Source organism: Penicillium hordei, assembly GCF_028827395.1.
Source record: "Penicillium hordei strain IBT 12815 chromosome Unknown utg000002l_segment0_segment0, whole genome shotgun sequence".
NCBI lineage: Eukaryota > Fungi > Ascomycota > Eurotiomycetes > Eurotiales > Aspergillaceae > Penicillium > Penicillium hordei.
Window position 1 is genome coordinate 2,679,122 of NW_026623143.1, and position 17,359 is coordinate 2,696,480.

General features: G+C 48.8%; 7 protein-coding genes across 7 annotated transcripts; 4 read left to right on the top strand and 3 right to left on the bottom strand.

Annotated features, from left to right (window-relative positions):
• Nucleotides 1–928: 928 nt before the first annotated feature.
• Nucleotides 929–3,647, bottom strand: N7537_004312 (uncharacterized protein; the record flags this gene model as incomplete). Its single annotated transcript, XM_056895369.1, has 6 exons — nt 929–1,762; nt 1,831–2,142; nt 2,216–2,278; nt 2,339–2,755; nt 2,836–3,038; nt 3,140–3,647. 6 exons carry the CDS (start codon nt 3,645–3,647, stop codon nt 929–931), a joined length of 2,337 nt encoding a protein of 778 aa, XP_056755117.1.
• A 1,116-nt stretch (nt 3,648–4,763) lies between these two features.
• N7537_004313 (actin-related protein 2/3 complex subunit 4 family protein) lies at nt 4,764–5,605 on the bottom strand (the record flags this gene model as incomplete). Its single annotated transcript, XM_056895370.1, has 7 exons — nt 4,764–4,772; nt 4,826–4,870; nt 4,922–5,228; nt 5,290–5,340; nt 5,402–5,467; nt 5,524–5,552; nt 5,603–5,605. The coding sequence occupies 7 exons, from the start codon at nt 5,603–5,605 to the stop codon at nt 4,764–4,766; spliced, it is 510 nt and encodes a 169-aa protein (XP_056755118.1).
• Nucleotides 5,606–5,934: 329 nt separating this feature from the next.
• Nucleotides 5,935–7,771, top strand: N7537_004314 (ubiquitin-specific protease UBP6; the record flags this gene model as incomplete). Its single annotated transcript, XM_056895371.1, has 3 exons — nt 5,935–5,950; nt 6,002–7,657; nt 7,710–7,771. 3 exons carry the CDS (start codon nt 5,935–5,937, stop codon nt 7,769–7,771), a joined length of 1,734 nt encoding a protein of 577 aa, XP_056755119.1.
• A 300-nt stretch (nt 7,772–8,071) lies between these two features.
• On the top strand, nt 8,072–8,986 carry N7537_004315 (PaaI family thioesterase; the record flags this gene model as incomplete). Its single annotated transcript, XM_056895372.1, has 2 exons — nt 8,072–8,491; nt 8,609–8,986. The coding sequence occupies 2 exons, from the start codon at nt 8,072–8,074 to the stop codon at nt 8,984–8,986; spliced, it is 798 nt and encodes a 265-aa protein (XP_056755120.1).
• A 781-nt stretch (nt 8,987–9,767) lies between these two features.
• Nucleotides 9,768–11,890, top strand: N7537_004316 (putative MFS drug efflux pump; the record flags this gene model as incomplete). The annotated part of the gene is made up of 8 exons (XM_056895373.1): nt 9,768–9,920; nt 9,973–10,051; nt 10,105–10,163; nt 10,217–10,373; nt 10,424–10,803; nt 10,858–11,230; nt 11,290–11,420; nt 11,480–11,890. The coding sequence occupies 8 exons, from the start codon at nt 9,768–9,770 to the stop codon at nt 11,888–11,890; spliced, it is 1,743 nt and encodes a 580-aa protein (XP_056755121.1).
• A 234-nt stretch (nt 11,891–12,124) lies between these two features.
• On the top strand, nt 12,125–14,829 carry N7537_004317 (ribonuclease P/MRP protein subunit POP1; the record flags this gene model as incomplete). Its single annotated transcript, XM_056895374.1, has 2 exons — nt 12,125–12,463; nt 12,532–14,829. The coding sequence occupies 2 exons, from the start codon at nt 12,125–12,127 to the stop codon at nt 14,827–14,829; spliced, it is 2,637 nt and encodes an 878-aa protein (XP_056755122.1).
• Nucleotides 14,830–15,137: 308 nt separating this feature from the next.
• Nucleotides 15,138–16,080, bottom strand: N7537_004318 (Mic19 family protein; the record flags this gene model as incomplete). The annotated part of the gene is made up of 3 exons (XM_056895375.1): nt 15,138–15,683; nt 15,755–15,812; nt 16,022–16,080. 3 exons carry the CDS (start codon nt 16,078–16,080, stop codon nt 15,138–15,140), a joined length of 663 nt encoding a protein of 220 aa, XP_056755123.1.
• Nucleotides 16,081–17,359: the final 1,279 nt, after the last annotated feature.

Sequence of the window (17,359 nt, forward strand, 5' to 3'; positions counted from 1 at the left end):
TTTAGCTTTTTTTTTATATATCAAGGATCCAGGATTTGCTGTCATGATAATGAGAACTCTGCTGATAGCAGCTGAGGTATGCCCTCCCGAGGTCCCACAGCTTGGTCACAAATGTATCTTTTGAGGTTCACCGGCAAGTGTTGGTAGGTGTGTCGTCAGGACCGACCGTAATGAGTGATCGGATTCTTATGTGATAAATTCATAGCTCCAAGATCAAATCAAGAGCCAGAGGGTAAACCAAGAGCACAATACCTCAGAAAGAAGACACGAATGTCCTCAAAAGAGAGACATTGAGTGGGAAGTCAGAACTAGTAAAGTACTGTTTCTACTTCGGCAGTCTCCCGAAAACAAAGAGATCTGAAAGAGTACTCCTTATAAATTTTACCTTGGTGTCCTACTACCTAATCTTGATCAGTCTTACATTAGTGTTCTACTATATGCAGGTTACCGCATGGCCTACATAATCTACAAACAAAAGCAACGCCCGCCTAAAGAAAATCTACTAGAAGCAAAAAGAACAAGAACGCAAGAAGTAAAAGCAAACGCAAGCTAGCTTGTCAACTAATTGAGAAGTGACATAAGACCTAGCAAAAAATGAAACTCAAATGAGTTTCTGTCACAGGGAGATATCCCAAACAGGCCAAGCACCTCCCGAAGGCAGCAGCTACGAATATTCGATCTCGCTGGAGTAAAAAAGAAAACAAAAAAAGCAGAAAAACAGAAAAGCAAATGGCGCAAGCGCTAGGGAGACAAGGGTTTGTTGGATAGAGCTGGTGGACGTCTCCATACATCCACGCAGAAAAGACTGGGCAAGGGAATGACCAGGAAAAAAAAAAGAAAAGCTTGTGAAGCTCAAGACCATTACCATGCTGATAGACCAGCACTCCCTAACCGAGAAGTACTGGTCCAGGGTATCTACTGTGTCCGATTACTTCTTTGCGGGCCGGGGACTGCGACCGGCAGCTCGGATCTCATCAAACGCGCGGGGATCGATGTTTGACAGACGGGTGACATCGGAGCGAGAGCGGTGGCCAGGGGGGGCAATCGAAGGGACCGGGCCGAATGGGTCAGAGGACGACCGAACGTTCTGCGCAGCCGGGTGCGGAGCACGGTACACAGGCCGAATCGCAGCCTGGCTCTGAGTTGGGCCAGCCGCATGTGCTTCCTGGGTTTGAGGCATCCGCCAGCTAACAGACTGGTTGCAGGGCTTGGTTGGATCGGCAGGTCGTTGGTGTGGCGGACGGTAGAGAGGAGCCGATGCAAGAGGCCGATGGGTAGGGGTGTCCAGCAGATATTGGTCAGCATTAAGTCGCTGGGAGCTACCACGGGGGTTACCAAGGACGTTCAAAGTGTTACCATGCTCAGGGAGGCTGCTAGCCATGTTGTTGGGGGCTGAAACGGTCGAGCTTTCCTGATAGGTAGGGCCGGGATTCACCGAGGGATTGTGAGATACCGAAATAGTACGCTGGCTGTCAACTGAGGCGATACTGTGGGTGGGTGACGAGCCAGGAGCAGTGCCAATGGTTGAGACGCTAGATTGTCTTCTGTGAAGCTGCTGGAATCCAGTGATGATGAACTTCCGAAGAACACCAGCTTCGTAGATAATTGCATCTTTGAAAACCTTGTTACGGGCAACGTCGTCGTCCCACTCAAACCAGAACCTTCCAAAGATTCGCTCGATCTCAGGGTGAGTATGCTTGTTGATTAGACCATCGTTCTCGGTACGCAAAACAGCACCGTTGGACATGACGTAGGAATAATACTGTACCGATTGGAGAATGGATTAGCGGTCTTTCAAAAAGAAGATAATATCTCAACCATCTTTCGTACCTGGTTAGCAGCAGAAATGTGTCCAGGAACATAGTTGAGAGTGTCGAATGGGAAATAAAGGCACCAGTCATGGTCCAATAACTCAATTCCTCTCTGATCCTTTGACCACCAAGCAAAACAATACTTCATGCGAGGATTGAAAGCAGGGCAACTGATTCCTGCGCGAACCAACTCGTTGAGAAGGCGGATATCCAAACCGACGGTGTTTGTCTTCTGCATACGCTCGACCAAAGCCCTGATCAAGGTACCAAGAGTCTTGAAAAGAGCATTACGGTGGTGCACAGTGTAAAGATGAGTTGCGTGCCATGGAAACTATATCATAAGACAAAGAATGTAAGTACGACATGGAAGAGCAAACGAAGATGCAGGACAAGGGTTGACTTACTTTCCAGATGGTGCTGATGAACGATTCGTAGCAACGCTGAGGAACCTTGCTTGCAAATGCACTCTGCAATGTGTTAAATGATTAGTGACATGAAAACGAAGATAAACGAGAATTCAGACATACACGATGAGGTTGTTCTGCGTGACGAGTAAGGCAAAACAATTCTTCGTCAGTGAGGAAACCATCAAAACCAGTGGACCAACTGTCTTTGTTAACAAGCTGAACAGGGTTCCCATCTTCCCATGAAATGCACTTTGCCCGGGGAAAAGTAGCCTTGAGCAACTTGGCCGGGGTGCTGAGCTCTAGGTCAACGTGACGACTGCCCATACGGGGAGCGCTGCCAGCATCATAGGCGCGATTGATTCGTTCGACGGTATCCTGAGCATCCTCCATTGTTGCAAATTCAACATAGCAGTCCATGGTCTTGCCAGTAGACCGTTCCATGATAATATGGATTGGACATCCTTCAGTGGATGGGAGCAGATTAGCACTGCGTCCAAGGAACGAGGCCACCTCCTGGCGAGTCACAGTGTACGGAATCTGAGTATCATAATCATTAGCAACGGAATATTAAACAAATAAGCAGTCAACAGGAAGAATATGGTGAAATAAAAACACACGTTAGAAATCATCACAACACCATTGCGAGCAGGTGGGTGCATCTCGGCGACACTGCCGAATGGAATAGAACTCGGTTGAAGGAGCTCTTCAATCGAGGCATTTTCAAAACGCTCGAAATCCGCATAATGGGGGACTCCACTCAGGTCGAAGGGCCAACCCATGTCGGTGGGGTTGGATGGACGAGGGTTGGATACGAAGACGTCTGCTGTAGTAAGGTTTCTGTCAGTGAGGTTCAAACAGTCATAATGGTGATAGTACAGTTGATCGACCGATCACGACAAAGGGGAGCAAGATGATGCTTACCGGAGTTGAACTGATCAGCAAAGCCCACAGGATTGTGGTCGACTTGAGGTATGGTCTCAAAGGGATACTGATTGAATCGGGGCTTCAGGCCAGGAGGAGGACGGACTTGGGGGGGCACAAATTCAAAAAATCCGGAATAGTATCCAGGTCCCAAGTCAAGATGGCTTTTAGGAGGACGGATGGTGGACGAAGAAGAACTTTGGTGATGGGAAGAGATAACAGAGGATGGGGTTGAAGAAAGGGGAAGCTGATATGGGAAGGTAGAGACTACAGAAGAAGCCTGAGAAGAAACCTGACTGGAAGACTGGAGGCCGGACGCAGAATTAGAGGATAATTCCCTATGAGAAGAACCAGAGGCAATCCCAGAGGATGAGTGTTTGCGACTGTTAGAGTCAATCACAGTCTGTAGCTCCTCACGTTCCTCACTGAGACCCAGTAAATCAAGATCAGTTGCCAGAATTCTAATGCATCCATCAAGCTTGGGCATACGCCCGGATTGTTCACTCATGTTAGGGCTAGCAATATCAAGTTTGGGGAAATAGATCGTGCGTGGCAACAAAAAATATTTTCGCGGCAGAGTGCGTGGGGATAGCAGCAGGCTATTTATATGGAATTGAGCTCAACGCGCGTTTACGAGTCCGTCAAGGTAGGAAGGTACTTGAGTGTTGATGGATTGTTCGGGTTCTAGTTGAGCTGCTGGATTGTTGCATGTGTACTATAAAATTATCAAGTTCTGATCTTGCTTTTCTCAATCAATTTATATGATATAGCATCTTTTAGATATTTTTTTAAATTAAACATAGTGAGTTGAAGTACCATATATGTCGATATCTTCAAAAAAAACCAACGAACCTCAAGGCCTCTGTACACTCTATACCCTACACTGTCCGAGTCACCTTGAGATACGCATTTATCGCGACGCACTCAGATTTGTGACTATTCCTTGTTTCCACGCACCTGGTCCGCACCAACCAATATTCCACGCCTTCCTCGTAAATATTTCCATTGCGCCTAGCTTCAATGCAAACAATATTCCGCCACGCACTAATGTGCCGCACCTCTACTTTTCCCACGCACTTCACCCATATAATGTTTATTATCCACGCACTCCTCCCAATTCAAGATACAAGTCTTCCCAACTCCCTATTTTTGTTTATGCTGATATTCTCGACTTTATGTTTGGATTACGAATGATTGCTTTGTAAATAGACTTCGATCTAAACTGTAGACATTTGTTAGTTTAAAATGTGTCCGAGCATGAGTTCCTGAAGATTGGCATTGTACTACTGTTGTTAAGATACCTTTTCTCTCTAGTGTAGTTTCTTTTTTCCCTCTTCTTCGTTTACTGCTGTGTAGCGCCACTGAGGTAGCTTGTCTTGATGAAGAGGAACCAGGCCTTACGAGAACACCAGGTTAGCATGGGCACTACGCCAGTGGAAAGGCATCTACTGTTCTACTAAAAACGACTTGAACACAGACCAGAAAACATCGATCGACGGACATCAGGACATCAGGATAAGGTTCTCTCTTAATCAATGCAAGCCTATGCTATCTGTACAAGAGTTGAAAGTGGGAAACACAGGGCCATTCATTATTCGGAATCAACAAGAAAACGCTAGGCAATTTAATCGAACTAGATGATCGTCAGCAATTGAGTCAATGGTAGACAGCTGAATAAAAACATACCGGTGTCAGGAAAGACTCGGCAACAAATCGAGCACGGGCATTCAACTAGTGAGCTGTTAGTAAATTGCGACGAAAACGACGCATCCGCACACATACGAAGAGCTTCATCTCCGAAATCTCCTTGTCCACCTCTTCCATGAATTCGATCACGAAATCAATTAGCTTGTGTGTAAGCATTTTTTCCGTGTGGAAGTTCGTGATGAGGAAACTGATGTCATATCCCTCGACTGGCTTCCGGCGCAAAATGAAGAACGATTCCGCTCGCTGGGTGAGGAACCGAGTGAATTTGTGAACAAGAATGTGCTCGATCTCATCTGCCTGCTTGATTCTGATACTTATGCGCACAGAATTGTAGCTTGGCTCAATTTTGACCTTCTCATTTTCATTCCTGCTGATGTGCAGCCTGGAACCCCATCAATACTTTTGTCCAATGCGACCTGGGGAGAAACGATGGTCAGACGTACGGGTTCAGTAGGATCTCGGGCGAAGAATTTGCTTCGACTTCTGGGCAGTTGCTGGTGGAACCAAGTATATTAGCATCCTTTGTGTCTAAGGTTTGCACCGTGGGCAACTTACTGCCGCTCGGATGTCTGAGAAGCGAAGTTGGAGATCGTAAGTGCTGCGGTTAGAGAGGACCGAACACTAGTAAAGCAAGTGTGAGCAAGCTTGCCGCTGAATTGTCGAAGGCCAAAACTCACGCCTGGAGGTAGGGCCGGAGAGATTGACTCTGACAATCAATTAGTATAGAATGAGTTGGCTGATTGGAGCTGTACCCACCATGATGAGGGGTGTTTGTCGAGGTCACGAGGATGCAATCGCCACGAAGGATAATATAGTTAGGGGCTGATTGAAGACAAATTGAAATTAGCCCGTTGTGAGGACGCTTCGTCCCAAAGCAGTGAACGAGGAAGGCAGTTCTCTAGATAACAGGTTGTCCTAGGCAGAAGAGGAGTTGACGTCGGGGTGGGCGGTGATGATAGTGGTTGGGCGGTGAGAGACCCCCCCCCACGCTTCCTCGTCCCAGGCTGTTTACCATTTGCCCCAGCAATCGCAAGCTCTTTCAAAGGTTTTATCCTTCTCACATCATCCATCCCTAAAACTTATTGAAAATGGCGGCTATACCGAGTATGTATGGATGCATTGGCAGACCCTGGGCCACTACTAACAGATACACAGTTATTGTCAAACATGCCGGCAAGCGCCACGAAGTCGAGCTAGATCCTACGTCGAACGGCGAAACACTCAAGTACCAACTATTTTCCTTGACTGGTGTGGAACCCGACCGCCAAAAGGTTTTGGTCAAAGGTGGCCAGCTTAAAGATGATACACCCCTTTCGGCACTCAATGCCAAACCCGGGCAGATGTTCATGATGATGGGCACCCCGTCGGGAGGTCAAGGTTCCGCTGACCTTGGTCGGCCAAAGGAGACCGTCAAATTCCTGGAAGACATGACCGAGGCCGAGGTCGCACGACAAGAGGGTGCCACCCCTGCCGGCTTGCAGAACCTGGGAAACACATGCTACCTCAACTCTTCCCTACAAACCTTGCGGAGTGTCCCGGAGCTCCAGGAAGAGCTCCAGCGGTATCGGCCAAGTGGAGGAGCTGGACAATCTAGTCTGTCAGACCTCAGCAGCTTTGGTATTGGTGGACTTGGAGGTTCTCGGGATTTGGCTGCTTCTCTACGAGATCTGTTCAAGCAAATGTCCGAGACCCAAGAGGGCATTCCCCCACTTATGTTCCTCAATGCTCTCCGAACCGTCTTCCCTCAATTCGCCCAACGTGACCGAAATGGACAAGGATACTCCCAACAGGATGCCGAGGAGGCTTTCTCCCAGATCTTGAACCAGTTGCGGGCTAAATTGACCATCACTGAGGGCGAGGGTGAGTCTGCCACCACCACCTCATTTGTAGATAAATATCTCGCTGGCCAATTCGAATCTATCACCGAGTGCGAGGATCCTGCCGCCAAGGAGCTCGGCGAGCAACCGAGTCAAAGTTCGGATGTTTTCTACAAACTTGATTGTCATATCGGAAAAGAAACGAACCACCTACAGGATGGAATTTTGGCCGGCCTCGAAGAGGAAATCGAGAAAAACTCTCCTCTCTTGGAGCGTAATTCTGTGTACAAAAAGCGTTCTCGCATTGCTCGTCTGCCCAAATACCTTACAGTCCATTTCGTCCGGTTTTACTGGAAGCGGGAGACACAAAAGAAGGCTAAGATCATGCGCAAAGTGACATTTCCTGCTGAGTTAGATGTTGTGGAGTTTTGTACTGAGGACCTCCGAAAGCAGCTCGTCCCTATCCGTGACAAGGTCCGCGAGATTCGAAAGGAGGAACTGGAAGTCGAACGTTCTCAGAAACGGAAAAGAGTTGCCGAAGAGCGTGCAGAGCGTCAGCAGAAAGAAACCAACCTGGGTGAAAGCGTGGAGCCAATGCAGAAGAAGAAGGCCGCCGAGGAGAACAAGTCTAAAGTGAACGACAAGGATGGCGATAGCCAGATGGAGGAGACTTTCAAAACCGATGCCGACTACGAAGCAGAAAAAGTGGAATCTATCCGCGTTGCTAAGAAAGAGCTCCAAGAACTTGTCAACCAACGGGGTGCTGGAGACAGCGGGACCAATCAGTCTGGTCTGTATGAGCTTCGTGCCGTGATTACGCACCAGGGTGCTAGCGCCGACAGCGGTCACTACACGGCATACGTCAAGAAACAGGAGCGGGATGAGCCCCAGACAGGCAGCAAGCGCCGCGAAGCAGACGACAAGTGGTGGTGGTTCAACGATGACACAGTGACTGAGGTGGAGGCACAGAAGATCGAGACCCTTTCCGGTGGTGGTAAGTGAACAGCATTCTACGATCTAAGAGTCATTGCTAACGATATTTCTAGGCGAGTCACACTCTGCCCTCATTTGCCTCTACCGCGCGATTGAGCTGCCCAAATCCGAGTAAATGGGTTTGCCTTAGCCCCCATTCACATGGGAAAGATATCTGCAAATGTTGCCTCTAGATGAATAGAAACGATGAACATGAATAATGCTCGTCTCCAACGCTTTAACATGTTATCAATTGATTGTCTTATGCCTTGCAATAATCTCCACTCTGTAGTCCCCATGGATCTCTAGATTTTCTTCCGGTGAAGACATATGTAAATGACTAATGGATATTTACACGTGACCCGACTGGGCCTCGGCCCGAATTGTCCAAAGCTCCAATGGAATCAATATTCTAATTCCAAAGTATGTGACCACCATGATACATTATCGCAACATCCTTCAGTTGGCCCTTCGCCAGACTTCGATACAGACGCGAAGATTTTCGCGACCAGCGGTCCGAAGCGTCAGCACCGCGGCACTTCCAAATACCTCACGAGAACCATCGCGTTGGACGCGCCGTCTAATCTATACTGGCATCTTTGGAACGCTTGGCGTCGGTGCAGGAAAATGGCTGGACAACAAAATTGCAGCGCCACCGGCTCCTGGGTCGTTAGAAGACCAACTGGAGATTCAGGGAATCCAGCGCGTGTTCGACATTGGACTCCCCATTGTGCAAGAACTGCGTCGTAACCCCGATTACATGGAAAAGGATGTCTATGAAAGCTTTTCGGATAAACACAAACCCCATCGGCTGACATCAGGCCCCTTGGCTGGCAGTAGGGGCTTGGGACTACAGGTTGGTTTCTCGTTTTCTCATTGGGGTCCGAGGCATGTCCATCTTACGTGAATGCCGAACCTTTTGACTGCCGAACCTCGTGATCCCGCTTTGTCTAACTATTCTCTTTTTTGACAGAAAGTTTTCTGGAATGACAAAGAGAAGAAACTCATCAGCGTGGTTTTCTTGGGACCAGGCCTCGAAGGTTGGCCAACCATGGTCCATGGGGGCGCGCTCGGCACTGTGATCGATGAGAACCTGGGGCGCGTAGCCATTCGGCATTTCCCAGCGCGAACAGGTGTCACTGCCAACCTTGAGCTCAATTACCGGGCGCCGGTCCACTCGGACAATTTCTATACCCTGCATACCACCCTAGATCAGGAACGAAGTACGGAGACTAAAGCATACGCCAGGTGTGAGGTCCGTGACATGGCAGGCCGGCTATGTGTTGAAGCGACGGGACTTTTCGTTGTTCCCAAAACACTCAAGCTGAACAAGGTTGGGGAATATTTCTAAACTAAACTATGGAAATATTTACATTTTATTCTTTAGATGGCCTGATATCTACGAATACGCGGCTTTCTTCGATCGTGTGACTTCTTCGAGGCTTCGGCCCAGGTTATAATAAATTCAGCACCGGCCTTTTGGCCCCTGGGACGAAGTTAACTGAGAAGCCGCAAATTAGCAAGGGAAAAACAGACCTCATGTATGAAAGATTCTCTGTACAAATATCCATGGATGTGTTATCTGATGACTTCTAACAGATACAATCGTCTCTTGTACATTCGATATGATAAATTCAATACTCAAACTCTCCTTTCTGATTGTTTCGGGGCTGATCCCCGTTCTGGCAGGGGTCTCCGGGGTAGTAGGCTCGTGTACCAACTGGATGCATCCACTTTCTCCGCGTTTTCTCCCCCGCATTTCCCCTAGTGTCTTTACCTTCGAATCACCAACCGTTATGTATGAGGGAATTGCCAAGCTGCCTCGGTATTTTCTGGATTTCAAGCATTACTGCCCCGGCTATCTGATTCAACGTGCATTAGCTTGTCTCCACTTTGATTCATTACACCCCGTGAGATGGACGTCTCTATGACATATGGGACTGGTTTAGTTACCTGAAGTGAGTTTATATTCTCCCTTTTTTTCCTTCTATACTCTGGATTTAATTTTCAATCCTCGTCACCATTTCGGTCAAATTTGAATTACATCCAATTTTTTTGAGTCAAGGCCAAGGTCAATCCACCATTTGTACTGCTCTTATTTACAATTGCACTGCCCTTTACTCACGACCATCATGGCGGACTCAATTCTTCAGTCGAGTCGGCCAGTCGACGAAAAGGCTGTGATGCAACATCACGAAAATAGTGACACTTCGCAGCATAGCCACCAGGAAATGATTGAACCGGGCTCAGAGGAAGCTATGCATGAGTCCGAGAAGGATATCCCGGTAGGATTCAGTTGTTCAATTTGTGGTGGCGACAATACTGACCATTAGAAAGATGACATTCCGTCGCTTCATGGGCTTTACTGCCATGGCTTTCTTGTGGACTGGAAGTCAGATCCCAGTCTACCTGTTTGGTATGTCAAAACAACGTGAAAACTATGATATAATTTTGATGCCTTTTCACTAGGCGGCATCCCTCCCTACGTTTATGGAGACATTGGTGGAGCAGACCGATGGGTCTGGTTTGTGAGTCTATATTCATTGAAGTATACGGCCATGACTAACGGGCATATGCTTAGGTCCTTGCAAACTTGCTCGGCCTTGCAGGTGTATGCCCTTTTGTTGGATCTCTATCAGATTTAATTGGACGCCGCCCAGTCGCTATTATTGGAGCATCCTTGATAGTTATCGGAATGATAATCTGCAGTACAGTGCACACAATGAACAGCTTCATCGGTTTGTGTTTACCCAGATACCAAAGTATGCATTGGCTAATATTTACACAGCGGGCATGGCCATCGCTGGCGCCGGTGCTGGGATAAATGAACTGACAGCACTGGCTGCAACCTCCGAGATGGCGCCGACTCGAAAGAGAGGACTTTATGTGTCGATCCTTATCTTCACCATCGCACCATTCTGCCCGTCCGTGCTATGGGCTCAGCTTATCGCGTATCACACCCATTGGCGCTATGTTGGTGCATTCTGTGCTGCATGGAGCGCCTTTGGTTTGTTGATCACGATTTTATTCTACTTTCCTCCACCACGAGTAAATTCAGCTGGTTTGAGCCGAAAGGAGATAATTGGACGAGTCGACTTTGTTGGTGGCTTGCTCAGCATCACTGGTCTGATTGTCTTCTTGGCCGGTCTGCAATGGGGTGGATATATGGTATGCTTGAAAATTTCCCGTGCAGGGCTATTTCTTACTGACATATCGATATAGTATCCATGGACGTCTGCCCATGTCCTGGCACCGTTGATCATTGGATTCCTTCTGCTTGTTGCTTTTGCTTTCTGGGAAATATATGGAGCCAAATACCCCATTTTCCCATCTCGCCTCAAGCAAGAGCCTCGGATTCTAGGTCTTACCCTGGTCATTACCTTCATCTCCGGTGCCAATTTCTTCTCCGTGCTCATGTTCTGGCCCACAGAATCATTTAATGTCTACGGCCATGACCCAGTGGATGTGGGTGTCCGCAGCCTCCCTATTGGCTTTGGAATCATGGCAGGGGCATGCATTGTGCTTGCGCTTCTAAGTGTTCTTCGTGGGCATAACAAGGAGCTCTTGATCGTCAGTAGCGTTATGATGACTGCAGGTGAGTTTTCCTGGTGGGTATAAGTGTGCCTAAAAAGCTAATTTGTTCCCCTAAAATAGGATGCGGTGCTATGTCTGTCGGTGGCACCGATAATATGTATCAGCTCTGGGGAATCCTCGTCCTTGCTGGCCTTGGAATTGGAGGTATTGTGGTGCCAGCCTCGATTATTACCACAATTATTTGCCCGGATGTAAGTTGTTTTTTTGCTGCAAGGGAGGAGGTTTGACTACTGACATCGGCTTTCGCCAGGATCTGATCGCCACTATCTCTGCACTCACCCTCTCTATTCGCGTTGTAGGTGGTGGCATCGGCTATACTATCTACTACAATGTCTTCATCTCGAAGTTTGTCCCCGCAGCAACACATTACATCGGCGGTGTGATGATGAAGGAACTCAAAATTACCGATGTCAAACTGATTGGCGAAGCAATTGAGCTGACAGGTGCCTCATTGCTCGGCGAGCTGCGCACAATCCCTGGTATTGCTGGCAATGAGACTGCATATCAAATGGTGGTAGGGGCTGGACAGATTGCATATGCTGAAGGATATAAATGGGTATACTATGTTAGTATTGCATTCGGTGGCGTCTCGATTGTGGCCGCCTGTTTCTTGGGCGACATCCAGAAGTATATGACAGACCATGTCGCAGTGGTAATGTGAGGCATAACCCAATTTTGCGATTTATGCGAATTATTTGTTCACTTATAGGAGATATCTGAATTACGAGAACAGCAAATCAAAAATGTGATTAGAGAATATTCAAGAAAGTAGATACCATACCAATAATAAAAGAGTAATAAATAAGATCATCCTGGGGTCGCCGATCATGACGCGCCAAGGCCGACAACTTTTTTTACTCTCAAACGTCGATGCACACAACTTCAATCAGCAGCCATGGCCTCCAACCCTTCCGCTAAGCGAAAACCTTTTGCTCCGCCAGGTCCGCATGGCCCAGCCGGGGCATCTCGCAAACGCGCCAAAACCTTTGATGCGCGCACTTTGGCTGTGCAGTCGGCCGACGCCGCCCTCTCCGCAACAGGCGAGCTCGATGTCGCCGCCTACTCTGCAGCTCGGGCATTTGAGATCCAGGCTCTAGAGGAGGGGATGCAGCGGTCGAAAAATGCGCTCACGACACGAGCCTTCCAAAAAGTTCCCCGCTCCCTACGACGGCGGACGGCGAGTCATAATGTGAAACGAGTTCCGCGGAGGTTGAGAGCTCGGGCGAAGCGAGAGGTACCTATTGACAATGGTCTACAATTTCCCAATAGCTTTTGACTAACCCACTATTTCATCAATGTTAGATGGCCGAGGATAACACACCTACTGTTACAGCGCGCAGACGCAAGCCATCCCAGATGATGCGTATTCGACTCGATACCGCTCGGCGGCTACAGGCTATCAACTCGAAAACCAAGGCCCGACGAGCGGCCGCGAAGATACATCGGGACCAAGAGAACCAAGCCTCCTTGGAGAAGGAGGGAAGTCATGCCTTCGATATCGCACCACGTGTTCCCAAGATCAAGAAGAACAAACTGTCGAGGCCTACTCCGGCAGAGCCTAAGTACCGCAAGCGCCAGAAATGCAAGACATGGCTACCTACTCATTTGTATCATGCAAAGCGAGCTCACATGGCGACGACTAAAGACCCGATTTGGCGCTTTGCTGTTCCTTTATCCCCCACCGAGAAAAGCTATCGGCCTACGCACCGGGCTCGAGGCGCCCGGGGTGCCGTTGCGTGGGATATGAGCTATATATCTACTATTCAATTGGAAGGAACGGAACCAGCTATCCAGGCTGTCCTAACGGCAGTGGGCGTGAACGGGGACAATGCATGGGGCATCAAGGGGAAGAAATGGAGAGCCGGGACTCGGTCTCTACAGGCCTGGACTTTTGAAAATGACCATCCGAAACGTCCAACTGCACCAGTCACATTGATATGGTGTGCTAAGCAGGAAGATGTTGAGATGGTTGATGCCGACGAACCTCAGCCCAAATCATCGAAGAAAGATCACCGAAAACTCTGGATCAGAGTCCATCCTTCGGCTTTCCTCCAGCTGTGGGCGGATGTTCTCGGGTTATCCAAATCGCAGAACCCCCCTGTTATGGTCGAGGACCTACGATTCGAAATTGGCAGTATTGAAATCACAGGGCCAGGGTCTACCGAGGCCCTATTGGCGGCATTGAAACCAATTCTGGATGGTAATGGTCCATCCGCACAAAGCCCGGAAGCCGTCTGGCCATCTCTTCTGGGGGTGTCGAACCCGTCCTCACTACCCCGTAATGCCCTGCTCTCCTTTGCCATTTCTGATCCCCGCCTCCACTTCCCGCCACGTACACTTCACGTCCCCGACAATGAATCACACATGAATGACCTTGCTATCTTACTTTCCGCATGGCATCCGGACAAAACGCAAGGCCCCTCTAAGATATTTGACCGATTCACTCGGTTAACAGCGTCTCGTCAGCTCCCGAGCCAGAAGGCTATCAACCGGCGCCGCACTCTTGCCGGTCCTGGTGAACACCCGCCATCTCAACCATCAGATCCTCAAATTCCGATCATGATACTCGCAAACAAGCCACAAGCCCGGGCCAAACGTAGCAATGCCCCGGGGTCCTGGACCGTATTATTACCGTGGAAATGTGTTGTCCCGGTTTGGTATTCAATCATGTTCTACCCGCTATCTAGCGGAGGAAACCCATTGCTTGGTGGTTTGAAGCAGCAACAGCAACTTTCTTTCGAAGCAGGTGAGGCTTGGTTCCCTGGAGATTTTCCGGGAACACGAGCTGGCTGGGAATGGGGCCAGCGTGAGACCGAGAAATCTCGACGTGATTGGGAGCGACGTCCTAAGGGGCGGCGCCCCGAGTTCGATAACATTTCGTTGGGTGATGGTCATCCAAAGGGAGAGATAGGCCACGGGTGGGCCTGTGACTGGAAAAGGCTTATTCAAGGGCCGAAACGCGACGATCCTACGACAGAACCCGCCGATGGAAGCTCGGTCAAAAAGCCAACCGAGTCTACAGGAGCTGAGAGAGAGGACCCCTCTACTCCCATCATCCCACCCCTTAATATTCACAATGTCCGTCTCCCCCCAGCCGATACCTATCAAAGCCTGAACAAGCTCGACAAAACATCCGTCGATATTTCCACCCTTGCCACAGTATATCTTTCTCTCACCACGCGAGGCACACCCACAACCCGTGCGCGGATCTACCGGCTTCCTACAGACCCAGCTCTACGCCAGAAATGGCTCGATATTAGCTCAGCAGGCACTAACAAGCCTGGTCAACTGAAGCTCTCTAAAGCAGAAAACACTACACCCCAATCTGAAGAGGCTCGGCGTCTTCTTGCTAAGGCTCTCATCTCATCTGCTGACGGAGAGCCCAACTCTGAGCCATTGGATGTGCCCACCGAAGATGACCTGATTGGTTTTGTCACTACGGGGAACTACAATCTTTCCGAAGGCAAAGGGACAGCCATTGGGTCTATCCAGCTTTCGAAGGTATTGGCTCCCAACGTCAAGTCCTCTGAGAGGAGAATGTGTATTATTCGGGCCTCAGGGGAGAAGAGTGGGCGACTAGGGATGTGGGAGTTTGTATGATATCAAATCTAAGCCCTTGCCCAGCAGTGGAGATGCCCAATTGTGGTTCCAAACACTGTCTGCCCCATTAACTAGATACTTTGTATATATTTCTACGAGCCAAAAAAAAAAAAAAACTAGCCCTCCCAAGGGTTAAACGAAGATCCACTCTCATCCATGGATTATCTCTATCCTATTCAGATGAAAACAAATGGAACAAAGGAAAATTCACGTTCTATACATACAGTACAGCAGCTCCCAGCCCAAAATCAGGTCCCATAAAACGTAGAGACTTTACATCAAGCCGCTGTATTCCCGAACCAACCAATCTAACCCACAATGCGATCCACGAAAGCAGCCTCCATGCGTGCAACCTCACGCTTGAAAGCGTCGACCTCCTCCCAGCAGTTCAACGGCCGACGGTCATTCAACTGCAGGCAGCTAGTAACATCCGAGCGGGCCTTGGCAACTCCATCGTCGAGCTCCACAAGCTTCCTCCGCCCATCAAGCTTACTCCGCAACTGCTCGATCTCGGCAGCTACAGAGTCGCGCGAGATATCGCGCTTAACAACGGGCTGTGCGGTGGCAGCGGTCTCCTGCGGCGCGGCGACTGTGGGAACGGGGTCGTGGTGGCGGCCGGCGAAGGGAATCCGCGGTGCGTCCAAGTTCAGTGAGCCGGCTGGGTAGCCCGAGGTGGAGGGGGCGAGGGGCGCGGTGGCTGCTGTGACGGGCAGGGAAGTGGTGTCTTTGGACTCGGAGATACGCTTCTCGATCTCGGCGAGGGTTTGCTGCTCGCGTGCGCGGAGGCGTTGCAGTTCCTGTGCGACGCGGTTTTGGATCTCCAATTCCAGGGCTTTGGCGCGGGTGGAGTCGGTCTGTTTGATTGGTGGATTGTGAGCTTTTCTGGATCGAGCTGGGGATCTGCTTATAGCTGTGGTATGCTCACCTCTGAGGTCGATTGGAGTGCATCGACTAGGTTTGAGGAGAATTGGACGGGAGAGTTGCTGTGCATGGTTAGGTTAGCGTCGGCTGTAGAATGGTTTGGATGAGCTCCGCGGTGTCGCAAATGATGATAGAATCTTGAGGGTCCATTTATATCTGTAGGAACCATCTGCCCTTCGCAATTGGCGCCAATTGGAAGGTAGTTCCCGTTCTCTCCGCTGTCAAGCACCAAATGCCGCGGAAGCTAAAATCGAGTTCGGAGAGCAAATACCTGGAGAACACATGTTGTGAGCCAGCCGAAGCTTCAGGCTTAGAGTTTCCAGCACCCATTTTTCGGCAAAAAGGACAAGTCCTGTGAAGATAGAAAGACAGTGATGGTTCGAGATGGCCGCTCACAACCCGTTCAGTTCGGAGGATGTTGGAGGTCACGTGGTATATTAGTCATCCACGGACCGCGCAAGTTGCCAGTTGCCGGCTGGTCTCAACATGCATCCTGACGGTCGACCACTAATATATATCGATATGATATTCGTGCGATATCACGGCTTTATTCTACAGTAATAGACTGACACTAACCTACCGACAGTGAAGGGCTTAGCGCCAACAACTCCAAATTCCAAACGCAGGGTTGCAAATGATATGACGTATTGAAAAAGAAAAATATGACGGAATCCAACAGCACCACTTTGAAAAGACTTGAAAAGAGTCTCCAGATATGAGTCTAGCCTTAGTCAATTCTTCAATGAATACCCGTGGAACTATCTAACAGGTGTATTGCTCAAACGCGGCTGACATGACTAAGGGTCATGGTAGACATGATTTTCACGCCAACGCCCATGTCACAGTAAATCAAACGCCGTGTGCTTAGCCTCCGCAGAATGTTTTGCTATATAGACATTTGGGTGATATATTCTGGCGCATTTAGTAGCAAAGGGCAAGTTTACATGTATCATATGCGAAAGAAAAGCATTGTACAAAACAATGTGCCGTTTAAACAAAGAATAAGATTGACTACTACGCTAGTTCTGCTTAGTCTCCATACAAGCAAGGTAACTAGTGACCATGGCCATTGCCTGAAGCTTGAGGTGTGTATGTATGTTTGTATGTACTAAGGTTTCATCAGTCTCAAAAAGTTGATAGCCCTAATTCATACCTAGGTACATTGCCAAATTGTGGGGTTCACGGGTGCCAAATGTCGGGCCTCCAGGGCTACTTCCAAATACCAGTCATATTATTTTGCTCTTGTTCCAAACCAATTTAACTTCCCTAGGTGTGATACATAGTAGTCATTAAAACGGGATGGTGTTTATGACAATTAACAATTTTCATCTTGAAAGGCAGGCAGGCAGGCAGGCGTCTTACGTAGGCCATTGTAGAGGGAAGGAAAAGAAGAATAACCATGGAACTACATATTTATTAATAAGAGAAAAGCCACATGTCTCAATCATTTCTCCATGGGGTTTCACCCACACACGGGATTCCGTGTATTCGGCCATTTGAGACCGAGTATAATGGGATGGGGCCGATCTATCCCGATCGTCTCCTGATGTACTCCGCACAATATGTAGATACATGTGGTGTACTGTGTATAAGTGTGATACAAATGTCA